Source organism: Gadus macrocephalus, chromosome 1 (genome assembly GCF_031168955.1).
Source record: "Gadus macrocephalus chromosome 1, ASM3116895v1".
In the NCBI taxonomy this organism is placed as follows: domain Eukaryota; kingdom Metazoa; phylum Chordata; class Actinopteri; order Gadiformes; family Gadidae; genus Gadus; species Gadus macrocephalus.
The window spans coordinates 23,932,729-23,956,762 of NC_082382.1; the positions used below are offsets into that span (position 1 = coordinate 23,932,729).

At 50.5% G+C, this 24,034-nt stretch overlaps 1 protein-coding gene and 1 long non-coding RNA gene across 2 annotated transcripts in view; both read right to left on the reverse strand.

The window, feature by feature from the left end:
- Positions 1–24,034, reverse strand: part of prex1 (phosphatidylinositol-3,4,5-trisphosphate-dependent Rac exchange factor 1) — a 66,661-nt gene that overhangs the window by 41,442 nt on the left and 1,185 nt on the right. The window contains 7 exon segments of the mRNA XM_060060289.1: positions 2,331–3,063; positions 7,857–8,004; positions 11,901–12,050; positions 14,836–14,951; positions 16,994–17,127; positions 21,638–21,799; positions 22,608–22,887. Of these exon segments, the coding sequence (XP_059916272.1) occupies positions 2,331–3,063; positions 7,857–8,004; positions 11,901–12,050; positions 14,836–14,951; positions 16,994–17,127; positions 21,638–21,799; positions 22,608–22,887 (1,723 nt within the window).
- On the reverse strand, positions 4,639–7,850 carry LOC132459074 (uncharacterized). Its single transcript, XR_009526105.1, has 2 exons — positions 6,368–7,850; positions 4,639–6,318 (listed from the first exon to the last, which is right to left on the reverse strand). It is a non-coding gene; the product is annotated as an uncharacterized LOC132459074 (long non-coding RNA).

The following is a 24,034-nucleotide window of genomic DNA, read 5'->3' on the forward strand; positions in this document are numbered from 1 at the left end:
CCCCTCTCAGCACCCTTAAAGAGAGAGAACCTTCTGGAATGCTCCACAGAATCACCCATTGTAAAAATATAAGTGGTGGGCTTTGAAATTACAGTAAGATTATCCCAGCGGATCAAACGAGCTGCTGAAATAGATATTCACGCCACTGCGTCATCTGGTTGGAGCCCGCAATGCAACGCCGGTCTCATGGGACCACAGACTTCCCCCCCCCCCCCCCCCCCCAACATAAAGGCTTCTCTTAAACATAATCTTCCAGGCTTTGTGTCTCCACGGACAGGAGGGTGAGTGTTGAGGTTGAGGGTGAGGTTTAGTGAGAGGGTGAATGACGCAGACCAGCAGACCATACGCTACGAGTCAGAGAAGGCGAGTCGTCCTGGCAACCAGCCCCCCCTGTAATATAAATGTTGATCTTGGGTCGTCCTCCCAGCAGCACCAGCAGAGCTCCCACAGCAGGGGGGGGGGGAGCCTTCGTGTTTGTCCTCCAGGAACCGGACTGGGTTTCCCAGCAGAGTCCCGGGCTCCCCCGGGCCCCGGGGTCTGAGGTCAGGGTGGGGGGGGGGGGGGGCAGGGGGTTTCCCCCTAAACAGATCGACTCATCCTCTATACGAGCACCGCAAACCCAAGTGGCCACGCCCGCGCAAAGCTCCGTCCGTACGGCCCATTGTGCAGGGTGGGGGGCCCCGGGGAGACGGGGTGGGGCCCTGACGGAGCTCGCTAAGGGGCCCTCTGGGGGACTTCCCCAGGTGTTGGGTGTCCATAGCGTCGTCTGAACTATGGGTTCTGCGGGGCGCGAGGACTTACCGAGGTCAGCGCGATGCCTCACCGGGGTTGGTGCTTTTTGACGAGGTTTGCCAAAAAAAAGTTGCCTAAAAATTACTCACTGTATTTACTTTGGTTTTGTTATTTTTTTTGGGTCATTTCCCATTGGTAACCGTTCTATTTACTTACTCCTTACTGTGCTTCTTATTTTATTGAAAAATGTAATTTTTGCGGTATTATTTCTTCCCTGGTTGGCTGGCATGTCGTTGTTTTGGGGTACAACGTGATCCACTGAGAAGAGGAGTCCTAGCTGGGCTGTCAGGGCAGCGGTCGTACTCTATCCCCCCCCCCGTTAGCCCTGCTCTGGGGGACCCCGCTATCTGGGAGCGTCTTCACACACCTCCCGTTTCTACAGGTACAATGTTTTACCAACAGGTGCACTTGGTTAGTACTATAAAGGAAGAGGAGATTACATCACGGCCATTCAAGAGTACATCACAGAGTGAGGACGATGAAGGCAGAGACAGAGAGAGAGACAGAGAGACAGAGAGAGACAGAGAGAGAGAGAGAGAGAGAGAGAGAGAGAGAGAGGAGAGAGGAGAGGAGACAGACAGACAGAGAGAGAGAGACAGAGAGACAGAGAGGGGACAGAGAGGGACAGAGACAGAGGGAGACAGAGAGAGAGAGAGAGAGAGAGAGAGAGAGAGAGAGACAGAGAGAGAGAGAGAGACAGAGAGGGACAGAGAGAGACAGAGAGAGACAGAGAGAGACAGAGAGAGAGAGAGAGACACAGAGAGACACAGAGAGAGAGAGACAGAGAGAGAGAGAGACAGAGAGGGACAGAGAGAGACAGAGAGAGAGAGAGACAGACAGAGAGAGACAGAGAGAGAGAGAGAGACAGAGAGAGACAGAGAGAGAGAGAGAGACAGAGAGAGACAGAGAGAGACAGAGAGGGACAGAGAGAGAGAGAGAGAGAGAGAGAGAGAGAGAGAGAGAGAGAGAGAGAGAGAGAGAGAGAGAGACAGAGACAGAGACAGAGACAGAGAAGAGAGAGAGAGAGAGAGAGAGAGAGAGGAATAGAGGATGATATGAAGAGTGGAGGGAGCCAGAGAGCGAAAGAGGGAGTGACAAGGAGAGAGGGGCGAGCAAGAGGGAGACAGAGCGAGGACGACAGAACGGGAGGGGGACGGTGAGAGGGAGATGGGGGAGAGGGACGAGGAGGAGGAGACAGCGCAGGAGAGGAACCCGTAGCAATCGGAGGCTGCTGAGCTGTCGGCGCTGTGAACGGGAGACGTGCGGCCCGCGTCCGTCAGTCGGCTCGTCGCCCGGCCGCGGGGAACGCAGAGAGACAGTCGGACCCGTCTCCAAAACAGCGGAACTAAACGCTGAGGAGCAGCTGTGTCTGCCGGGCAGCTCATCAGGGGGATGCCTCCACAGGGTAACCCACCGTAGAACCCAAAAAAGAACCCACTGGGGAGCACACACTGGGTGAGGTGGTGAGCACCAACTGATCCAGTACAGGACAACACGTCTCTGGTCGTTAAGGAAGGAGGTGAATGATTGGTTTAAAAATGGGTTGAGGCTTGCACGTGTGTTTCCGTGCAGATGAGCGAAAGAAGGTTTCGATTTTGAAACCACAGAAGAACAACCGAAAGAGGGAAAGAACAAAGAAAGAAAGTGGGGGGAAAGACAGGAAGAAAAAGAGAGGACGTTTGAATAAAGAGTGAGGGAGAGAAAGTGAGCAAAGGATGAAGGAAGAAAGAGAGAGAGAAAGAAAAGAGAGAAAGAGAGGAGGAACGAAAGAACGAACGGAAGAACGGAAAAAAGAAAACGCAAATGAAAGTCAAAGACGGAAAGAAGGAAAGAAAGAGAAAAGTAATGAATAAGTAAACAGAGTTCACCAAGAGAAGGTGAAGGAGAATGAGAAAGGAGAACAGAGAACAAAGAATTCCTTCTTTGTTCTCGGTTCTCCTTTCTCGTTCAGGAGAACTGAGAACAAAGAACAGAAAGAGCGAGGGAGAGAAGGAGAGAAGGACGGAAAGAAGCAGAGGAGGCGAGAAAGGAGAGGAGGAAAGGAGGAGGAGGAGAAAAGGAGAGGAGAGAAGGAGTGGAGAGGAGGAGAGGAGAGGAGGAAAGAAGCAGAGGAGGCGAGAAAGGAGAGGAGAGGAGGAAAGGAAAGAAGGAGAGGAGAGAGGAGCAGTACCGTGGTGGATGATGCCATTCTCCAGCAGCGCCTGGCCCAGGTTCACTCCCTCGTCAGGTTTACTGATCTCTCCGCTCTCCAGCAGCCACGACACAAACTCACTGGAACACAGAACACAGAACATTAGAACATTAGAACATTATAAACTCACTGGAACACAGAACATTAGAACATTAGAACATTATAAACTCACTGGAACACAGAACACAGAACATTATAAACTCACTGGAACACAGAACATTAGAACATTATAAAGTCACTGGAACACAGAACATTATAAACTCACTGAAAACACAGAACATTAGAACATTATAAACTCACTGGAACACAGAACACAGAACATTATAAACTCACTGGAACACAGAACATTAGAACATTATTAACGCACTGGAACACAGGACATTGTAAACTCACTGGAACATAGTACATTAGAACATTAGAAACTCTGATTAAAAATTATTTCTCTCCCCCCCCTCCTCCTCCTCCTGTCTCCTCCCCCTCCTCCCCCCCTTCCCTTCTCCTCCCTCCTCCTCTCCTCCCCCCCTCCTCCTCCTCCTCCTCCTGTCTCCTCCCCCTCCTCCCCCCCTTCCTTTCTCCTCCCTCCTCTCCTCCCCCCTCTACCTTCTCCTCCTCCCCCCCCCCCACCCGGTCAGACTAATGTGTTCCCTCTCCTCAGTCTCCCTCCTTCACGCCACCGAGCTAAATCAATTCCCCTGGTATGATGAGCGCTGAATAGGACTGACGCTGGGCGAGTGTGTGTGTGTGTGTGTGTGTGTGTGTGTGTGTGTGTGTGTGTGTGTGTGTGTGTGTGTGGTTGAGAATGAACCTGAAACTGCTGTTAGTTTGTGCACGTGCCTGCGTGTGTGTGCGTGCGTGTGTGTGTGTGTGCTATGCTCATCAGCCTTTATCCTCTTAATGTAAAGTCAAAAGATGGAACAGCTTGACTAACAATAACTAAGGGTAATCAAAGTGATGGACTGCGCGCGTGTGTCTGCGAGCGACGTGCGTCTGCGTCTGTGCATATGTATGCGCGTGTGCGCGCGTGTCTGCGCGTGTGCATATGTTTGCGTGTGTGTGTGTGTGTGCGCGTCTGCGTGTGTGTTATTGAACCATAACATGACCCCAGAGTGTGGCTGCTGTGGTGAACGGGGGTCACCTTGGCCAGCTGGCGATATGTTTTTGTGTCTGGTCAGGGAGCAGCAGGAATATTTTACCATGATAATTATTGACGCAGTTACCACCAACCAGCTGATACACTATCCTCCAAGACGGGACGAATGTGTGCGTGTGCGCCCCTCTGCTCATCTGTCATGTGTGTGTCTGCCCTTCTGTTGTGTGTGTGTCGAATGTCAGTGAGGTGTGTGTGTGTGTGTGTGTGTGTGTGTGTGTGTGTGTGTGTGTGTGTGTGTGTGTGTGTGTGTGTGTGTGTGTGTGTGTGTGTGTGTGCGTCGAATGTCAGTGAGTCTGTGTGTGTTAAAGGAAGGAGCTGTTAATTGACGGTGGCACTGGACCTAAACGAGGAGGGGAGAGTGTGGGGGGAGGGGAGAGAGGGGAGGTTGGGGTGAGGGGGGGGGTGAGGGGGGGGGGTGAGGGGGGTGTGAGCGTTGGGTGTTACGTAAGAGCCAGGTTAATTTTGGAAACAGAGCTGTTATGGAAATTAATACAACGCACAGGAACTGTGTGTGTGTGTGTGTGTGTGTGTGTGTGTGTGTGTGTGTGTGTGTGTGTGTGTGTGTGTGTGTGTGTGTGTGTGTGTGTGTGTGTGTGTGTGTGTGTGTGTGTGTGTGTGTGTGTGTGTGTGTGTGTGTGTGTGTGTCAAGGAAAAAGGGAGGGAAAGGTGAAGACAAGTTAAAACCAGACTGAGATTTCCAACAGATGGTGACGTCAGCAGACTCAACAGGGCAAAATCAGACAGCTGTTTCTGAAAATATGCTAAAGACGGAATGCTAAAGATGATATGCTAAAAGATCAATGCTAAAGAAGCTATGCTAAAGAAGCTATGAGCTTCTTTAGCAGCTTGAGAAACGTTATGTTATCTGATGGGCTGTTCTGCAACAAACATATTTCTCCTACAGGGGATTAATAAAGTTGTATCTTATCTTATCTTATCTTAACAGAGGGTATGCTAAAGAGGAAACGCTACAGAGACTATGCTAGAAAGCTGTGCTAAAGACCTATGGCTAAAGATGCAATGCTAAAGAGGTGACGCTTACAGAAGCTACGCTGAAGAGGCTAGGCTAGCACAACCATGCTCTCGAAGCTATGCTCAAGGGTTAGCCCTGGTGTCATCCACATCTGCCGCGGGGATGGGGCATCTCAGGGCAACGGCCCTGTTGCTGCACGCCCAAACCTCCTTAGCGTATAAATCACCAGGGGAGTCAAGATGGAGGGCTGACGATGGGTCAATCCACATGCTGGACTGATTCACAGGCTTGGAGGCGGGTTAGGGCTTTGGCGGGGTCTGGTTTAACCCCCGGTTTCCATAAGCTAGTGTTAAAGTCTTAATTGGTTTGGACATTGCCACATCAGGACAATGTCTATGGTCGATATTAACAGAAGATGAATGGAATCGTCTGTAGTATTTCTGAACCCTGCTGGCCTCCAGTTGATTGTTAACTGGAGGTGGGATCCGCGAGCTATTATTGGACGGTACTCGTCGCTTGTCGCTCGTAGTGGTGTTGGTGTTGTGGGCGATAAAGCAAGTAAGGCCAAGTCATGTGCGACTCAACATAGCTCTGGTGTGCAGGCTTCGATGCCATCACATGCTACTACGCATGTCTGCGGTTCGCATTACCCGTGGGATATCTACTGGGCCCAGCGACGACATGAGCACCGCTGATGGGACCTGCTTGAGGTCTGCTGTAATCGGGAGGCTGTCAGAGCAGGATAAATATACACTTAGGAAGAGATCCAGCACTCTGAGCCCTGACGTTTACTACTGACGACTGTTTCAACAGCCCACAGCCAACACAGAGGCAACACTGCACAGGGAGAACTAACCCAAACACTTCCATTAATACTAACCCTTCGACTTTCTGCCTAACCCTAACACTAAACTAACACTTAACTACACCCTAACCCCAGCACTAAACTAATACTAACCCTAATCCCATCACTAAACTAACCCTAAACTAACCCTAACACTAACAGTAAACTAACCCTGACCCTAAAGCTAAAACTTAAAGACTTTCTGGCTAACACCAAACCTAACCAAGTGGTTGTGTTGTCTAAAAACCTCACCAAGAAGTTGTGTGGTCTAAACCTAAACAAGTACCGAGTAGTTGTTTGGTCTAAACCTAACAAAGTAGTTGGGTTGTCTAAACCTAACCAAACTGTGAATGAAAACTGAAAATTAACTTAAGTCGTTTTAAATCTTAAAATAATGTGTGACACACACACACACACACACACACACACCACGCCTTCTGGTTGAAGGTCCTGTGTTGACCCCCTCATCCACCACCACCTTCTAGTCGCTCTGTACACTACGTTTCCTGACTTCCTGAAGCCTTTCTGGAGGAAGGCTTTATTGGCAGACGGCACTGGAGGTTCACTCCCTGTGTGGTAACGCACACGAAGGGAGAGATGGGGGGAAGGACGGAGGACGGGAGGAAGGAAGAGGACAGGCGAAGGGGATGGATGAGGAGGTGTGGGTGAAGCCAACAGACGATGTGTTTGCGAGGTGGGGTATGGCAGAGGGTAGCAGGGGTTGAAAGTTGACTGGGAAAACTTTTTCATTTTTTTTTTTCACACAGGAAATCAGCGACTTTCCTCTTGAAAATAAGAGTCCATTTGGAGGCTGATTGTGTCAATGTGTTGGTCTGTGTTTGTCCATGTGTCTGTGTGTGTGTGTGTGTGTATGCGTGTGTGTGAGTGTGTGTGATCGCGTGCGTTAAAGAGGAAAGTCCAGTCCAGGAAGCGTTTGTCTGGTGATACGAGTGTGTGGCGGTAGAGCTGCGTTCAGAGGTAATCACGCCGTTGATTTGTACAAACAGCAGGATGCTGCGACTGAAGCAGATTAGCTCCTCAGGCCGGAGCTCTGCCTGCTAATCTCAGAGCACAGCTTCCCCTCCTCGGGTTACGTAACAGCTGACGGACCGGGGAGAGACCCAGTGGGGGCTCAGATTCACCTCCTACAACGTTCTGTAAGCTACTGTTAGCGTCCGTTAGCGTCTGTTAGCTTCTGATTAGCATCCGTTAGCTTCCGGTGTCTACTGGTATCTACTGGTGTTTACTGGAAGGTTAGGTTCTGGTTGGCTAGCTTTTGTTAGCTTCTGTTAGCTTTTTCTAGGTGAGCTTCTGGGAGGTTATAGCTTCCGTTAACTTTTGTTAGCTTCCGTTAGCTTCCGTTAGCTGGGTTTGACTCCCAGCCAACGGGTTCTGGGTTCAAACCTCAATGTATGAACCCTTGAGCAAGATGCCATACCCCTTCCTGCACATTGATGACAGCTTTCAAGCTAGCGCCTCCCAGCTGATTCATGACAGGTTTCAAACCAAATTGACTCTGAATCACTGCTTCGTTACGGTGTTTACATACATTTACATTTCATTCACAGTCTGCCCACGGAGACGACTCACTGTGACCGACAGCCAGCGGAGGCTAAGAAATGGAGCAGCAATCCAGTCCGACAGAAACGTAAGAGATCCAAATGGGTCAGGTCGATGGGGACTTCGGGTCTCATGGGGTCACGAGAGAGGGCAGGATGGTCCAGTGACCTGGCTGGACTCTCAACAGACCACCCTGAAGACATCCCTGAGCCAGAGTCCTACTAGATCTGATGCTAGATCAACAGCTCCTCAACAACTTTCATCTCTACTCACTGCAGTTAGCTTCGGGGAAAAAAAAAACATCTGCTCAATGAGCATGTAGTAAGCAGGTGGATGAAAAACTCACTTTCCCATGAAGCACTTGGGCACGATGCTGAGCTTCCGGCGGCGGTCCTTGATCAAGTGACGGCTCTTGCTCATCATCATGTGGTAGAGCTTCTCGCCCTTCTCCGCGATCATCACGTACGCATCCCTCTCCATGCCCAGCTTCAGACCTGCAGCGGGAACATCACGTCGGTTAAACTCAATCCCTTACACACATTACAGATTTGTGATTTGTAAACCAAAGTAAGGGATTAGAGTCTCCTTCCATCGTTTGACTGTGTAACACAAATCACAGATTTGTGTAACCACGTGTAACCACAAAATCACAGACTTGTGTGACCACAACATTGTAAAACAGTTGAAGGAGCCGGAAGGTTGTGGGTTTGAACTCCAACGTTCCCCCGGTGCCATTGAGCAAGACTATTTAGAGCAGGAGTGCCCAACCAGTCGATCGCGGTCTACCAGTAGACCGCCGACAGATCCCAAGTCGACCGCGAGGGGTGAAGAAAAAAATAAAATAATAATAATAATTCTTTTTTTTTTTTTTTATAAAATACAATTTGCGCGGGACATATACGCGCGGTAGCGCATGCGCTGTAAACAGCAGTTGAAAGCCGTCAACAGTAGTTACGCACTCCTAAACGTTGGCATGGCTGAGGGGAAACGAGCTAAGACCTACCATTTTCACCCTGAGTGGGAGGAAGATTATTGATTATCGTTGAGAAGGTGCCGTGCGCAGACGGAATGAAACCCCCACTGAAGTCCGTAGGTTCACGATACCCCCCCCCCCCCCCCGCTTGAAGGTAGGTTTGCTGGTAGATCTCGGGAGGTTGGCTACTTGAAAAGTAGATCTTGGGTCAAAAAAGGTTGGGCACCCCTGATTTAGAGAATGTTGAAAAGGAATGAAAACGCCCCCTTTACCGTGCGTCATTTGCATGCAAAGGCGAAACACTATAACACCACATACCATGACGACACTACGGATACACCGTCACCGACAACACATGACGTGATTCTCCAAAACGCATCCTATCGCAAACGAGCGCCCTCTACTGCTGCGTTCCTCTGGCCTCCCTCCCTAACGCGGGCCTCCACCCACCACCTCCAGGAACAGGTCCCACCACAGCACGTCTGAACCCCCAGAGAAAGTGCCGCTCTCCCTGGGCAAGGCAGACACCCTGAGCAGGGTGCTGTCTCTGATGGAGAGGTGGGTGGGGTGGGGTGGTGGGGTACTCGGATTACATAGGAACAGCAGCTGGAGCGCGGCTGAAACAATGAGAGCCATTCAACAACAGAAACATCCGTCGGGACCCTCCAGCGCTCACCGCCTCTGGCCCCCAGCTGTCGGACCTCGTCCAGAACAGCTCCTTGTCTACCCAGTCCCGATGGCACAAGCTGGTACACCACACACACACACACACACACACGCACACACACACTCCCCAGCTTCGCACAGAAGCCCACGTGATTGGAGGAGCGACTGACACGGCCCAGCTGGTGGGAGATGGACATGGAAAAATAAAAACCCAGCCCAGAGACTTCCGGAAAAGGCCCCGGAATGGCCCCGTTGTCGACCAGAGGAAACGCCGCCGACCGCACGTGTTGAAGTGGTTGTTTGGGGAGAAGACAATGAGGAGCAGGGGTGGGAACAGTGTTGGCAGAGGTCTGCGCCGCGAGGTTGTGTCCTATTTCTGAATCAGAGGAAGCTGTCGAGACGGTAGCCAACGCATCACGGGCGGAGAGAGAGGCCGCGTGCTTTTCGACGGGGTTTGCATCGCTAAAGACACCCGTTGCGTTCCAAACAAACTACAGTCGACGTGGTCACATTCTGTAGGTTAATTGGCCAATGTGCCAATCAAGCAAGGCTCACAACGCCTAACATGGAAGGTGGTCGTTCTTGGAGCGAGATGCCTTCTCACCCCCCTCCCTGCTCCATAACGGCATGCATCTAAATTCACCGCGTGGGATTGAATGAAAGCACGCTTCGCGACGGAGTAGGGAACGGCGCCATATTCAAATCAAACAAGCGCTTAACCAGACATAACGTTTTTTAGAGAAATATCTCAGGAGCGGTCGCACAGCATACCGCTCTCTTTTGAAGTGCACTCAGAGTTTAAGGAACAGGTGATGGGCTAGGGGCTGGAGGTATTGGGGGAGGGGGGGGCTGCTGGGGATGACAATCTGCCGTCAGATCACTGGAAGCCCACCCGCCCTCACCACACCACCATCTGTTGGCTGCAGGTCGATTTCCAGCGGGCCGTAAACCGACACCGCTGGCCGGACCATTCGTTCTCCTCTCCTTAGGTAACCGCCTTAACTTCCACTTTACCGCCAGAAGGTCAACCTTGACCTGCTCCACCAACTGTTCACCTCGGCCACGTCCACATGCCTCCAGCACAAGGGGCGGCATGTGGCTCAGGTTGTAGAGCGAGTTGGCTGGTAACCACAGGGTTGCTAGTTCGATCCCCGGCTCCTCCTAGCGGAGTGCCAAGGTGTCCCCGAGCGAGGCGCCTCACCCCGACAGCTCCCGACGAGCTGGCCGAAGTCTTGGCCGAAGCGCTGTATAAATGCAGTCCGTTTAAAATCAGCCAGGTTCATCTGAGAAGGGGAAACACAGGTGTGCTCTCCTGGAGGAGTCTGGTACAGAGCTACGAGCCGCTCACCGATGGCCCGGGATAATCAATGTCCTGGGCTCCTCGCCTCAGTGCCATTAGGTAACCCCATCTGAAGCCCCAAATCTGGTTAAAGCCTTTCGATAGCCCCGAGCCTTACCGCTTCAAAACAACACGGACAGATGGTGAGGACTGAACAGGTGCAAAACACACCGTTTACCGCAGGAGCAGGAAGTCTGAATATCAGTAGCGGAAAGGCACACGGACGCTAACGAGGCTAAACAAGACGAATGCTTTGTCGTTTTCCATCCAGTCCGTATCATGAGGGTCTCGGATAACAAGTACATCTCGGTATCATGAGTGCTTTCCTGCTCGGGGGTTCCGAGACTTCAAACGGGACTTCTGGAACGGACTCAAAAACCCATTAGGAACACGAACGTTGGCCTCGCATTCATTCGCGTCAGAATAATCATTTATCTCCGCCGCTCCCCTGCTAAGCGGCCCGTTTCCGCGGCGAGTTGCAGCCTGCCTGGTTCTCACTCTGATCCGACACGCTGGTTAACACGTCTGAGTTATTCCAGTGTTGTGAATGAGCTCTGTGACCCAGCTGTGACTCCCCACTCGGGGAAACGCCCGTGTAGCCCCCCCTTTAGGAAGAGCCCTACCCCTACCTGCCCATTCAGGGCATTGACATGCATCCACGATCCCTCTTGAGGACAGGATGGTCAGGTCCTTTGTGCTCTATTTGACCACAGTCGTCCTCAATTCATACACGTTGCAAAGAAGTCCTTCAAATGTAAACCGCTTCCTCTTTAAAAACTAAAATAAGCTTCTCAAACTGTTTTTTCTTTTGACCTTTCCAATTTGGCACAGAAACGCTCCACTTTTGAAGGAAGGCTCGACGTGTGACTCAAACTATAACCATGTACATAACTAGAACCCGAGAGGCCATTTTCTTATATGCTCATTGAGGACTCTGAAATGCATCCACAAACATCAGGTCCTTTGAACCACCACGTCCAGTCGTCCCAGTAGGCAAGCTTGAGCAAGATGCTCCTCACCCCTACCTGATTGTTAAAGACTTGAAAAAAGCATTTGTTAAATGATTAAGCAGCAGATTGTGAATGCACAACACACAAGCATAAACAATAATATATATCGTCAAATAATAAAGTTATCTAATAAAGTAAATTCAACTTTAATATTATGCAATTCGTTTTTCCGATATTAATTGCATAACTTTAATTTAAGTAAATGAAACCGGTAGTAGTTTATAATTATTGTATGATTTAATAAAAGGGGGTGGGATAAAACAAGTACATACTTCTTCCCACTCCTTTTCAAATGTTTTAAGACGAAAAAAAAAGGGAAAAGTATAGCCTTGTTTTTGTTTCTTTTTCATTTGATGACATTTTTTAAATACATTTTTCAAATCAAATCAAAGTTGGACTCACTCTCCCTCTGCTCCCGCTCTCTCAAGATGGCGTCCAGCCACTTCTGCTTGTCCTCTGTGTTCTTGGCCATGCACACGAACCACTTGTTCTTGGCCGTGTTGTGGATCTTCCAGCCGTTGGTCACCGTGTAGTTGTTGCTGTGGTAGTCCGCTGGAGATTATCATACGGCAATACGTCAGTACGTTGATACATCGTTAGAACATCACATCATTATGTGTTTGTCTCGTCGTCACATCGTTAGGTCATCGCCGACATCATGCAGCACTAAGTCATGACCTCGTTACATTAATATATCATGACATTAGGTGACGAAATGAAGCAACTAGTGTCTGACAGTTTTTTCGTTCTGACTTTTAATGTGGTGAGTCTAACCGCAGTAAGATTTAAAAAGGTGTCAAGATCATTCTGATGCTAGAATATTCAACTTCATTCATAGATGTTGCAATGGAAGTGCTTCCATTGCAACCCCAGTCCCATTCAAAATTATATAAGCTTCTCAGACTGTCAAAAATAACCTTCTGACCTTTTCGCTTAGGCACAGAAGCGCTCCCCTTGTAAAGGAAGCCTCGACGTGTGACTAAAACTATAACCATGAACATAAAATAACCCAAGAGGCCGTTTTAAAAGTCAATGGGGGGGAGCGCGATTCCCTTTCTAAATGTTTACCAATTGACGGCAGGAAGCTTTACAGGCCAATTAGGGCCTGTTTGTGTGTTTGTGTGTTTGTGTGTTTGTGTGTTTGTGTGTTTGTGTGTAGCCCGCGGCCCGTCGGTGAGTGCAGTAAAGGACGTCTCTCCCCCAGAGCTCAGGGCCACTCTCGCTTTATCACCCGAGCGGCTGCAGGTGTCTGATGAATAATGAATTGCGCCGTGTAATGGACTGCATTAGTCCTGGAGGTCGTATAAATAGCGAGCCGGAGGGAGGTTCAGACCCCCCGCGGCAGAGTGACGGCCCGGCCCGTCTGTTGGAGAGTCCAGAGTCGGAACGGGGTCTCCTTCTGGACTTGCAGGGGGTTCCAGTTGATCCGAGCTGTGACGACACGCAGATTGGCCTGCGGGGTCTAAAGTGTTTTCATTTGAAAGGCGTTTGTATGGTGTCGAAGTTGTTTGGTTGCCGTCATGACTTGGGACTGGAAGTGAACAAGAACAATTCTAGGAACCAACCAATCAAGTTCCTCAAACTGTACCAACAGACTTGAGACCAGCAGAGACCCTAACATTCCACTACAACCCGTCTTGGAATGATAGGGCGAGGTGACTCGGAAGATAAGATCATTCCCATCAACCAACACACCCCGTCGTTCCACTTTAACCCGTAGAGTAGTGATAGGGCGCGGTGACTCAGAAGATAAGAGCCTTCCTATCAGCCACCCGGTCGACTAAACCAACAGACTTAATGTCAAATGTAACCAGTTGAGGGCATTGCACCTACCGACTACCACTGAGCGACACCTCAAAAGTGGCATATGAGGGCGTGTTGACATTAAGACGCACCTCTCCAACCACAGGCTTCTGTCAAAGTTTCCACCAGGCCCCCCCCCCCCCCCCCTAACACACACACACACCCCCGCCTGTGAGCGCGGCTGGCTGTGTTGTTCGTACCGAGGGGAAGCAGGGCTCATAAGACTCTATCTCCTGATCATCTGTGCGCTACTCGCATCTAACAACATCGGCCGTCGTGGTTCCTAGAATCGCAGTCGGATCACAGGAACTCGGCGTGCGCGGTTTCCCCCGTCCCGCCTCCTCACCAGCTCTGGTTCGAGGGCCCAGGCGACCGCAGTTGGACGCGAGATGCACATTTGACGTTTCACTTTTGTGCCCGTGCCAGAAAAACTAAAACAACAAGCAGACAATGTGCGAGAGCCCAGCGGTGTCCTGCCCCACCCTCCATGAAACTTTCACTGTAACCACGACAGCAGCGAGAGCGGAGCGCTTAGCGCACCGAAACTAGTCGAGAGTTGAGGCGTGGCGTCTCCGACTCGCGGCTCCGCGGCGCCGCAGAGACGGTCGGTTCGGCTTAGCTCAGGAGGTAGCGCGGGTTTCCCTTCGAGGTGTCCCTGAGCGAGAGTCACCCCACCCAAACCGCTCCCCGAGAGCTGGCTGTCGCCTTGCGTGGTCGACTCCGCCGTCGGTGTGTCAATGTGTGTATCAACCGTTGTGAAGTCGCTTTGGATGAAGTGCGCCGAAAACGTAATATGTAAATGTAATGGTGCTGCAGGTTCCGCTGGGTGGAGGCTCACAGGGGCGCCTCCACCCACTGTACCCCACCGTCTGGGGCATCGTCACCCCCCCCCCCACCCCCATTACCCCCCCCAACCCTCTTACGTACTTATTGTGGTTTGTAAATCCAGGCACTTAAAGCATAAGTACTTAGAATTATGCAGCATCTTATCCTATCTGTTTATGTTGTATACGGGGAATTTGTTAACCTAACAATTGTTGATTGGTTGTTTCTATGAACCGCCTTACTGTACCGACAGTGATATATCGTCTCTCTTCTTCTGACAAATGCAGTTATTGTAAGTTGCTTTGGATAAGAGCTTCGGCTAAATGCCCAAAATAGAAATGTATTATCTAGTGTGAAATGTGCTGCCGTGCAAACTGAAAAGTAACAAGTGTATTATTATATCGATGATCATTCATCTTATGGAGGCGTTTTTCACCCGAAAGGTCCAGGGTTCGATTCCCAATGACCGCAGTCTACCTGTAGGCAAGCCTTAAGGGAGCTGCCCTGACCACTTCCTGCCTCTTAATGCCACGAATGGCAGGGTGAATCGCTTTGGATAAAAGCATCTCCCACATGACATGGGGATGAGTGATTGTCCACCTAAAGAGCTGTGTAATGAAGTAATGTAAAGTAATGAATAAGTGAGTGCTGCGATGGTTGGCACTCACTCACACACACACACACGCGCACACGCACACACAGTACACACCTGTCCCGTCCTCCACGTTCTCCACCTCCATCACCTCTGTGTTGATGCGGCCCCTGAACACGTACAGGGGCCCACTGAGGGACTTGGTCCTCTTGGTGGACTTCTTCCCGGAGACTCTGGAAGAAGACGGTCAATGGTAAATGGACTGCATTTATACAGCGCCCTTCTAACCAGTGGCCACTCACAGCGTTATTTGGAGTGGCCATTCACACATTAGGTGCGTTTCCATCTCAAATGTGATGCGAATCTTTAGAAAGTTCGCAAAAAAGTAATTCGAATTAGGTGCGTTTCCATCAAGTGGTTGGAGCGGAATAGGGTGATGACGTTACATGTTGATGTCGGCAGGGTTGCTATGGCCAGTCGTTATGCGGAAATCGGAAAGACTGTCAGTCCTGCGTGTTCAAAGTTCGCTACGTCACAGCTGATTCGAAAAAATGCGTTTCCATCTCCTCATTTTGCGAATTTACTCTGTTACGCATTTCTCATAAAGGCAAGGCAAGGCAACTTTATTTATATAGCACTTTTCATACACAAGGCAGACTCAAAGTGCTTCACATATAAACAGTGTCATACAATGAAATAAAATAATAGGCAAGTAAAAGAAAAACATATGCAAAAATAGAAAGTTAAAAAGGCATTTTAGTATTAAAATAGAAAATAAAGGCAAAGTTGTTTAGCAGAAAGCTATAGCAAACATAAAAGTCTTCAGTCTTGTTTTAAAGGTGCTCAGAGTTGGGGCAAGTCTTAAATCCTCTGGGAGTTTATTCCAGCTATTTGTTGCGTAGTAACTAAATCCTGCTTTCCCATGTTTTGTGTTTACTCTGGGGATAATTAACAGATTGGTCTCGGAGCTTCTTAGGGGTCTAAAAGGCTGATGTAGTGGAAGCATATCAGTTAAATATTTTGGGCCTAAACCATGTAGGGATTTATAGGTAAGCAACATGATTTTAAAATCAATTCTCTGACTTACAGGAAGCCAATGTAACGATTTCAGAATTGGTGTAATATGATCAAATCTTTTGGTCTTTGTTAGAACTCTAGCAGCAGCATTCTGAACAAGCTGAAGCTTCCTCAGAGTTTGTTTTGGGAGACCTGTAAGGAGACCATTGCAGTAATCAAGCTTACTAGTGATAAAGGCATGTACAAGTTTTTGTAAAACCACCTCAAGCGAGCGGATAAACTCTTTTGCGAATTAGAGGATTTTGATGCAAATTTTGGTGTTTCCATCACAGTTTACTGATTCGATACTTCAAAGTTCGCATTAAATTAGGGAGATGGAAACACACCTACTGACACGCCGACGGCGGTGTCAACCACGCAGGGCGACAGCCAGCTCGTCGGGAGCAGTTAGGGTTAAGTGTCTTGCTCAGGGACACATCAACGCTCAGCTGGGGATCGAACCAGCAACCTTCCGGTTACCAGCCAGCCTGCTCTACCTCCTCAGACACATGCCAGAAGAAGCAAGCACACCGGGAAGGTTAGTACTTTCCGTTGGCGGGCGAGGGCCCTGTTGCTGCCAGAGCTTCTCTGAGTGCAGACCAGTGTCTCTGAAAGCGCCTGCAGGTTGATCCTGGCAGCGGGCGAGGGGGGGCACGCCGGTACGATTCCTCTCTCTGTTTTGTTTGCATACTAATGCTCTGCCGTGCTGACACAGGAACTCACACATCAGCCCCAGCGCTGGCGTCCTCGCTCGGTTACGAGGGGGCCGGGCGTGGCCTGCAGCGTTCACTACACTCTCTGCGCTCGCTGCAGAGCTCAGGTGGAGCTCAGCGCCAGAGGAAACGTCTGGGCTGAACGGCCGCCGCGGGCCGCCACACCACACCGGCGCTTGCGTTGATGGTTTCTGCGTCATCGGGCTTGGAGTGTGGCCTGCCAGAGGCCCCTAGTTCAGGGCCATCTGGTCAGCGTCGTGGCCTGGAGACGACGGCTCTTACAAATGGAGGTGTATTCAGACCTCCTCAAATGCTCCATCATAAATGAGCTGGAGAAACTCTGCCTTTTTTTAGCAGACTCTGACTGGACTGCTCAAAATCAGGGACAGGGGGGGGACCTTAAATGCAAGCACAGCAAGAGGCCGAACTTGGCCTCAGCGTACTCCTGGATTCTCGAGAGTTCTCCTAGGTTCTCCTAGGTTCTCCTCGGTTCCCCGGCGGCTCACCTGGACTTCCTCTTGCAGTAGACCAGCAGGTTGTCGAACAGGAAGAAGACTCGCTCCTGGATGTTTCCGGCGGAGATCTTCAGCAGGTTGCCGTGGAGAAGCAGCTCCGTGGAGATGTCCGTCAGGTTGGTCCCCTGTGGAGGGCAGAACCACGGTCAGACACGGGACATTTCTCGGGGGGGAGGTTAATGGGGGTGCCACCCGCTGGTATTCTAACCACGTGGGGATGCGCCTCGTAACGGTCGCAGGTTTGATTCCGAGCTGCGCTTCTATGCTAAGTTGTCGTGCCATATCATCAACACATTTTTCTCCTTCCCGTCAACAAAAGACGGGAATCAAATAACTCAAACTCAAATTAAACTACAATCAAACTACAATTAAACTACAATGTTTCTACGCTGTTTTGGTAGCAGCACTAATGACTTGCCTGCTGTGGTGCTCAACTCGCTCTGGATAAAAAGAGTCTGCTAGACGACTTCATACTGATGAATGTTCATCAGTATGAGAAGAGTGCAACCGCAGTACAAAGCTTTTAGAAAAGATAAAACACACCCAGAGCGAGACATGAGATTCCCCCCAGTTGATGAACCCTGCTGGCATGTCCCTCTCCCTCAAAGAGGAGGGCTGCAGTGAGGAGGGCTGCGGTGAGGGCTTTAATATTTGATTGCTGTGGCGGCAGTCCATTACGGGTCCAGTGAGAAGCTGCTTGATGGCTCTCGTGGGAGTCCACAGCGAGGAGGACGATGAGAACCACGTCAGTGAAAAACGCAGAGAGATACAGCTGTGGCGCTGTAAATCTCTCCGCTACTCTGCCCGTGTCAGAACAGAGACAACGCATGGCTGTCTCTCTCTCCCTCCCTCCCTCCCTCCCCCACTCTCCCCCCCCCTCAAACGTCTCATTACTGTACTCCCAGAAGTCTGGGGACCCTAAAGGGGTCAGAGGGCAAGCAGTTCTCTCTCGCCCAGACAGTTGGCCAGAGTATGAACTTAAACCGCGTCCTGAACTCTGGACTCAAACGCTCTCTCCCTTCGCGACAACACGCAGGCACGAAGCCTTCTGCACCGAGACTCTGAGAGGAGGGTGTGTGTGTTTGGGGAGGGTGTGTGGGTGCGGGGATGGGTAATGCTGATAGGAGGTACTACAATCGGAAGGCTTACAGGAAACCCTTTTTAAAAATAGCTGACCAGATACCCCGTGGGAGGTGCATGTTTAGATATATGCCATATTTTATGAACAGCGCATAGCCACAAACTGGTGAAAGGGCATATCAAAACACACACACACACACACACACACACACACACAGTGTCGAATTGCAGTCATGTTTAACCACAGCGTTCTCACTTCTTCAGCGTTCTTTACATTTCTAACACAAACAAAGTCGGGCACACACTGTTGAACACGTATCCCCTCTAGCATTACTGGAGCAGGACTTCTTGTCTTGATGTGAAAAGCAGGAGCCAACGTGTTCCCGTAAGCACGTGCGGGCGGCCCCGTGTACAGTTAACCCCCGGGGTTAAGCGCCTACTCTCTGGGCGGGCGTTTGGGGTCGTGGCTGATCACTTATTGATGAGCAGGGGCGGCTTCTGGTGATCGCTGATCCATTGACGAGCCGACCACCTGCCTCGGAGCCAATTGACCTTCGTTTTTTCCTTACGAGTCCGGCCGTCAGATAACCAATTAAAACGCACCGTCAGGACATTCAAACATCACACAGCCAATTAAAACGCAGCATCAACACACTCCGAACCCCCACTTAAGGGGCCTTTGAAGTTGATCTCGTCCGTGCGTAAGATGGATCCAAAGAGAGAATAACGAACATCCTCTTTCTGTTCCTAAAGTGATCTGCTCTCTGTCCTGTCTTTTAGAGACCCGTTTGTTCAGCAGTTGGGATCTTTTTTGTAGTTAGCTCAATATTGATGTTCTGCCTCAGCCTCAACTGGGAATGTTTGGGAAAACTGCTGAACACCCAAATGAAAATATCATAAACCGCCCCGGAGAAAGACAATAACGTGATTTAGCCGACAAACACTGACAACCACGACGGGGCGGGAATGTTGTGTTCTTTAAGTGTGACACAAAAAGGGGCCGCACACACCTCTACCTCGAAAAACACTATTCTAATCAATCACAGGTCACTCTGAGAAATCCATTTTCCGTTAGACTCCAGATTAAGTGGAACCGAGCATGTCCATGTGTGGATACCTCGCGCAAACACACACACACCCACAGATAGACGGACCCACACACACACACACACACACACCTGAGGCCAGCGATAGAGACCCGGTCCGGCAGAAGGCGCTCTGCTTGGGGCGTCTGTAATGGATTCGGCCTGGCTGAATTGGTGATGGATGTCTACTGCTACGGAGTTTATAGAGAACACCCATCTCCCAGAGTCTGGACATGCCTCACCCTGACCGCACCACAGGCTTGGATTACACACACACACACACACACACACACACACACACACACACACACACACACACACACACACACACAGTGTTTGGGTGTGTGTGCGTGCATCCCGGCCTGTCCATCAATGTGTCTGCATGTGTGTGTGTCTGTATGCATGGCTGCTTGCTTCTGTCCGTCGTTGTGTGCGTGTGTTTGTGTGTGCATTTGTATGCGTGCCTGTGTCTCTCTGTCCATCGATGTGTCTGCATGTGCGTGTGTGTTTGTGCCTGTGTCTTTCTGTCCCATCTACGTGTGTGTCTGCGTGTGGTTGTGTGTTTCGGTGCGTGTCTGTATGCGTATCTGTGTCTCTCTGTCCATCTATGTGCGCGTGTATGTCTGTATGTGTGCCTGCGTCTCTGTCCATCGATGTGTGTGTGCGTGCACCTGTTCCTCTGGACTCATCTGCTGTATATTTAACAAATGTTCATGCATTTATGGTCGGAGTGCGTGCTGCACACATGGATGACATGTGTGTTAGTGTCTACACGTGCAAATCATTGTATGTATATAAGTGCACTGTGGTGATGGATGGGCAGTGTGTGTGTGTGTGTGTGTGTGTGTGTGTGTGTGTGTGTGTGTGTGTGCTCCATTAGCACAAATACAGAGTGTAGCCCGCAGAATACCTGAGAGTACACTAATGCAGTTAAGAGATGGATAACCTATGCACTGTGCGTTATGCAGGTTTTTTTTAGGCGTAGATTAACGTGTGTGTGTGTGTGTGTGTGTGTGTGTGTGTGTGTGTGTGTGTGTGTGTGTGTGTGTGTGTGTGTGTGTGTGTGTGTGTGTGTGTGTGTGTGTGTGTGTAGTCAGTAGACTGGGAAGTGCTTTCTAGACATAATGGACCCTAATGTTTCAGGGAAGAGCTCTTTCTGGTGCCCCTGATTGGTCGGTTTCTCGCGGGGAGTCGCACATTACAACCGAATCTTCGCCTCCTCGTCTCCCAATCGGGTTATGGGCGCGTGCTTCCTGTCGGTGAGTGATTCAGCAACGTGGCCGGCGTGGAACATAGGGGAGCTTTGTTAAAGTTGAAGCAAAGGGAAACGGCCAAACGGATGACAACAGCTTCTTGTTTTGCTCCACTAACATTTGTGGCAGCGGTGAAGTGGTGAAATTCTTCAGAGAGAGAGAGAGAAGAGAGAAGAGAGAAGAGAGAGAGAGAGAGAGAGAGAGAGAGAGAGAGAGAGAGAGAAGAGAGAAGAGAGAAGAGAGAGAGAGAGAGAGAGAGAGAGAGAGCATGAGAGCAAGAGAGAGAGGCCCTGTTCTGACGAAGGGGGGTCACATTGAGGCCCACTCACACTTTCTCATCACTCTCTCTCTCTCTCTCTATGTTTCCCCGTCTCTCGTCCTCTCACTCACCAGTTTCCATCTCCTCTCTCCCCCTGTGACACGTTCTCTCTCCGTCGGTCTGTTGTTCTCACTCTCTGAGATATCTCTTGACCGTGAGAGCGAGAGCGTGAGAGTGAAAGAGAGCGAGAGGGTGAGAGTGAAAGAGAGAGAGAGCGAGAGATTGAGACACATTTGTCCTTGTCACATGAACATCCCCTTGTGTCTTTGTCCTGTGAATTAAGCAGCTTAGGCCGACGATTTTCTGTGCATTTGACCAATTACTACCCATTTGTAGAAAGCACCACTAATCTGAGTCTCATCGCCACTGAGAGTTCCGCCCTCTAGGTCTCCTCTGATTGGCCGGTGTGCCACTAGGCCCCGCCCCCCCACCCTCTCTCCTTGGCATCTTGAGTGGGAAGATTATCTCAGTGGGTGGCCCTAGATGACGAGGTCTCATTGTGAAGTGTACTAGATTACACCTAGATCCTCATCTAGAGTCCATCTCGATTCTCATCTAGAGTCTTTTAAACCCCATTAGAGTCCCAGCTGGAGTCTATCTAGACAACATCCGGAGTCTATCCAGTGTCCAATGTGGAGTCCATCTCTAGACCCTCATCTGGAGTCGTTCTTAACCCCATCTAGTGTCCATATCGACCGTTATCGTATAGAGCCCCATCGGGATTCTATCTAGATCACGACCTCCCCTCCCAGCCCTCAATGTGGGACTGCAGACAGTCCCAGACCCCCCCCTGAGTCCCAGACCCGGGACTCACCTCCCAGCCAAGTCCCAGACCCCCCCCAGACCCGGGACTCACCCCCCAGCCAAGTCCCAGACCCCCCCCAGACCCGGGACTCACCTCCCAGCCCTCTATGTGGGACTGCAGCTGCTCCAAGGCCTCCAGCTTCTCCATCTGCCTCTTGGTCTCGTTGATGTTGGAGCACACCGCCTTCATGGTCTGCAGGGCCTCCTCCACCGCCGGGTAGTCCACGTGCTTCTTGGGGGTCCTCTTCAGGAGCTCCTAGACCACCGGGACCATCAGTAGGGGGTCAGCACGGGGAGGGGGGGGGGGGGGGGGGGGGGGGGGGGGGGGGGGCATAGGGCGCCAACATGCTACGTGCTACTCTGTTCACATCGGTAATACCCAGGGTATTAGTCCCTGAGGTTTGAGGGAGTCTTTGAGGCGTAGTGTTGTGATATGAGGTAGGGTTAGGGTCGATTGGCGTAGGGCAGTGGTTCTCAAACTTTTTTATACCGCGTACCACCACAGAAAAATATTTGTCTCCCCAAGTACCACCATTATGACAGATGTTATAAAATACATACAACATACAGTAGCGTAGACCTGCGGCCCTAGTCAGCTACGCACACCTCATGCAGCAGGCACATTTATTCTTAAAAATAATACTATTTATTGTTAGCTGTTGACAGCTTTACAAAGTGCTAGCACGAGAACAGAGACACGGAAACACACACACACACAGCAAGTGAGAACATGATCTCATGGTCAATGTATTTCCATCGTACTAGTATTTTGATAGTATTGTTTTTAATCAAAATAACCACTTGATAGCGCATCACGTACCACCAGTGGTACGCCTACCATAGTTTGAGAACCACTGGAGTAGAGTATTGTAGTTAGTACTCAAGTACTAGTGTGCCAGGTAGATGTTTTTGTGTAGCAGGTGGTGTAGGGTGGTAGGGGAGTGTATTGGGGTCACAGCCCATCACCCCAGTGTTTGTGGGTCAGGCGGTGTAGGGGGGGTAGGGGAGTGTATTGGGGTCACAGCCCATGACCCCCACGTGTGTGTGGGTCAGGTGGGCCATACCTTAAGGAGCAGGGGGTACTTGCAGATCCTCTGGATGGGGTTGAGCAGGTACCCCTCCAGGGGGATGTCTGTGCTTTTCTTCCCGCCCAGGAGCATACAGTGCTGGGGAAACAAACGCAGGAAGCTTCCCTTAAAAGATGCCAGACGGAAAAAGCAACCGCGACACGCACACACAACGGCCAAAAACGTGGCGAACGACATCGACGGCGGGGACACCGACACGGTGCATCGAAAGCCGCTCGGAGCGGGAGAGACCGGTTCCTCTGCAGTTCCTTGAGATCAAAGATCATATACCACGATCAGAGATCAAACATCGAGATCAAAGAGGAGATGAACCCGGCGCGACACTCAGGAGATCTGTAACAGGAGGAGGAGGAGGAGAGGGAAGAAGAAGAAGAAGAAGAAGAAGAAGAAGAAGAAGAAGAAGAAGAAGAAGAAGAAGAAGAAGAAGAAGAAGAAGAAGAAGAAGAAGAAGAAGAAGAAGAAGGAGAGAGAGAGAGAGAGAGAGAGAGAGAGAGAGAGAGAGAGAGAGAGAGGCAGAGAGAGAGAGAGGCAGAGAGAATGAGTGACAATGTGAGAGAGCCAAAAGAGAGTGAGGGGGAGGCATGGAGCCAGCCAGAGGGAAAGAGAGAGAGGGGTAATAATAATCCAAGACAATGACTTTGATCCCTATATGTGAGACAGATGAAAGAAATGGGAGGGGGGGGGGGGGGGGGGAAGGAGGGTGAGGGAGGGGTAGAGGATGGAGGAGATGTAGGGTTGGGAGGGCCTTGGGGGAGACGCAGGAGAAAGACAGGAGTGGAGGGTGTAGACACAGCACCGGAGAACTGCAGAGTTATCAGCATTCCACGGATTCCAACGAGCCGTGGAAAGACTGGTGTGGTCATTCCCTCCCTCCCTCCCTCCCTCTCCCTCCCTCCCTCTCTCTGTCCATCTCCCTCCCTCCTCCTTCTCCCTCAGATTCACTTCTCGACTCCATCATCCCTTATTTGTTTCCATCTTCCTTCCTGCCTGCCTCCTTTCCTTCCTACTCCAACCCTCCTCCGTCCTCGTCTCCTGCTCGAAGACGAGGGAGATTCCCTCGACTTCCTTCACCCTCTTCGTCCGACTCGTTCCCGTCCTCGTGTCCCCTCCTCCTGTTCCCTTCCCCGTCGTGACCCACTTAGCGTAGGTAGCTTAGCGAGGTGCCTCATCCAGGATCTAAAGTCCCCCAACCAGGAGCTGAACCTCCCCTCCATCTTGGTTTCTCACCAAGGTCAACGAATGGGTCTGCTCCTCATAACCATGGAATGTAATTAACAGATTTAATTAATAGATTTTAAATTAGAGAGAGTCAGGCCAAATGACATAATACCAAGCATGTGCAACATTCAGCGACTTTTGGATTTGACTTTACTGCCATTTGACGGACCACAAGAGACAAAACC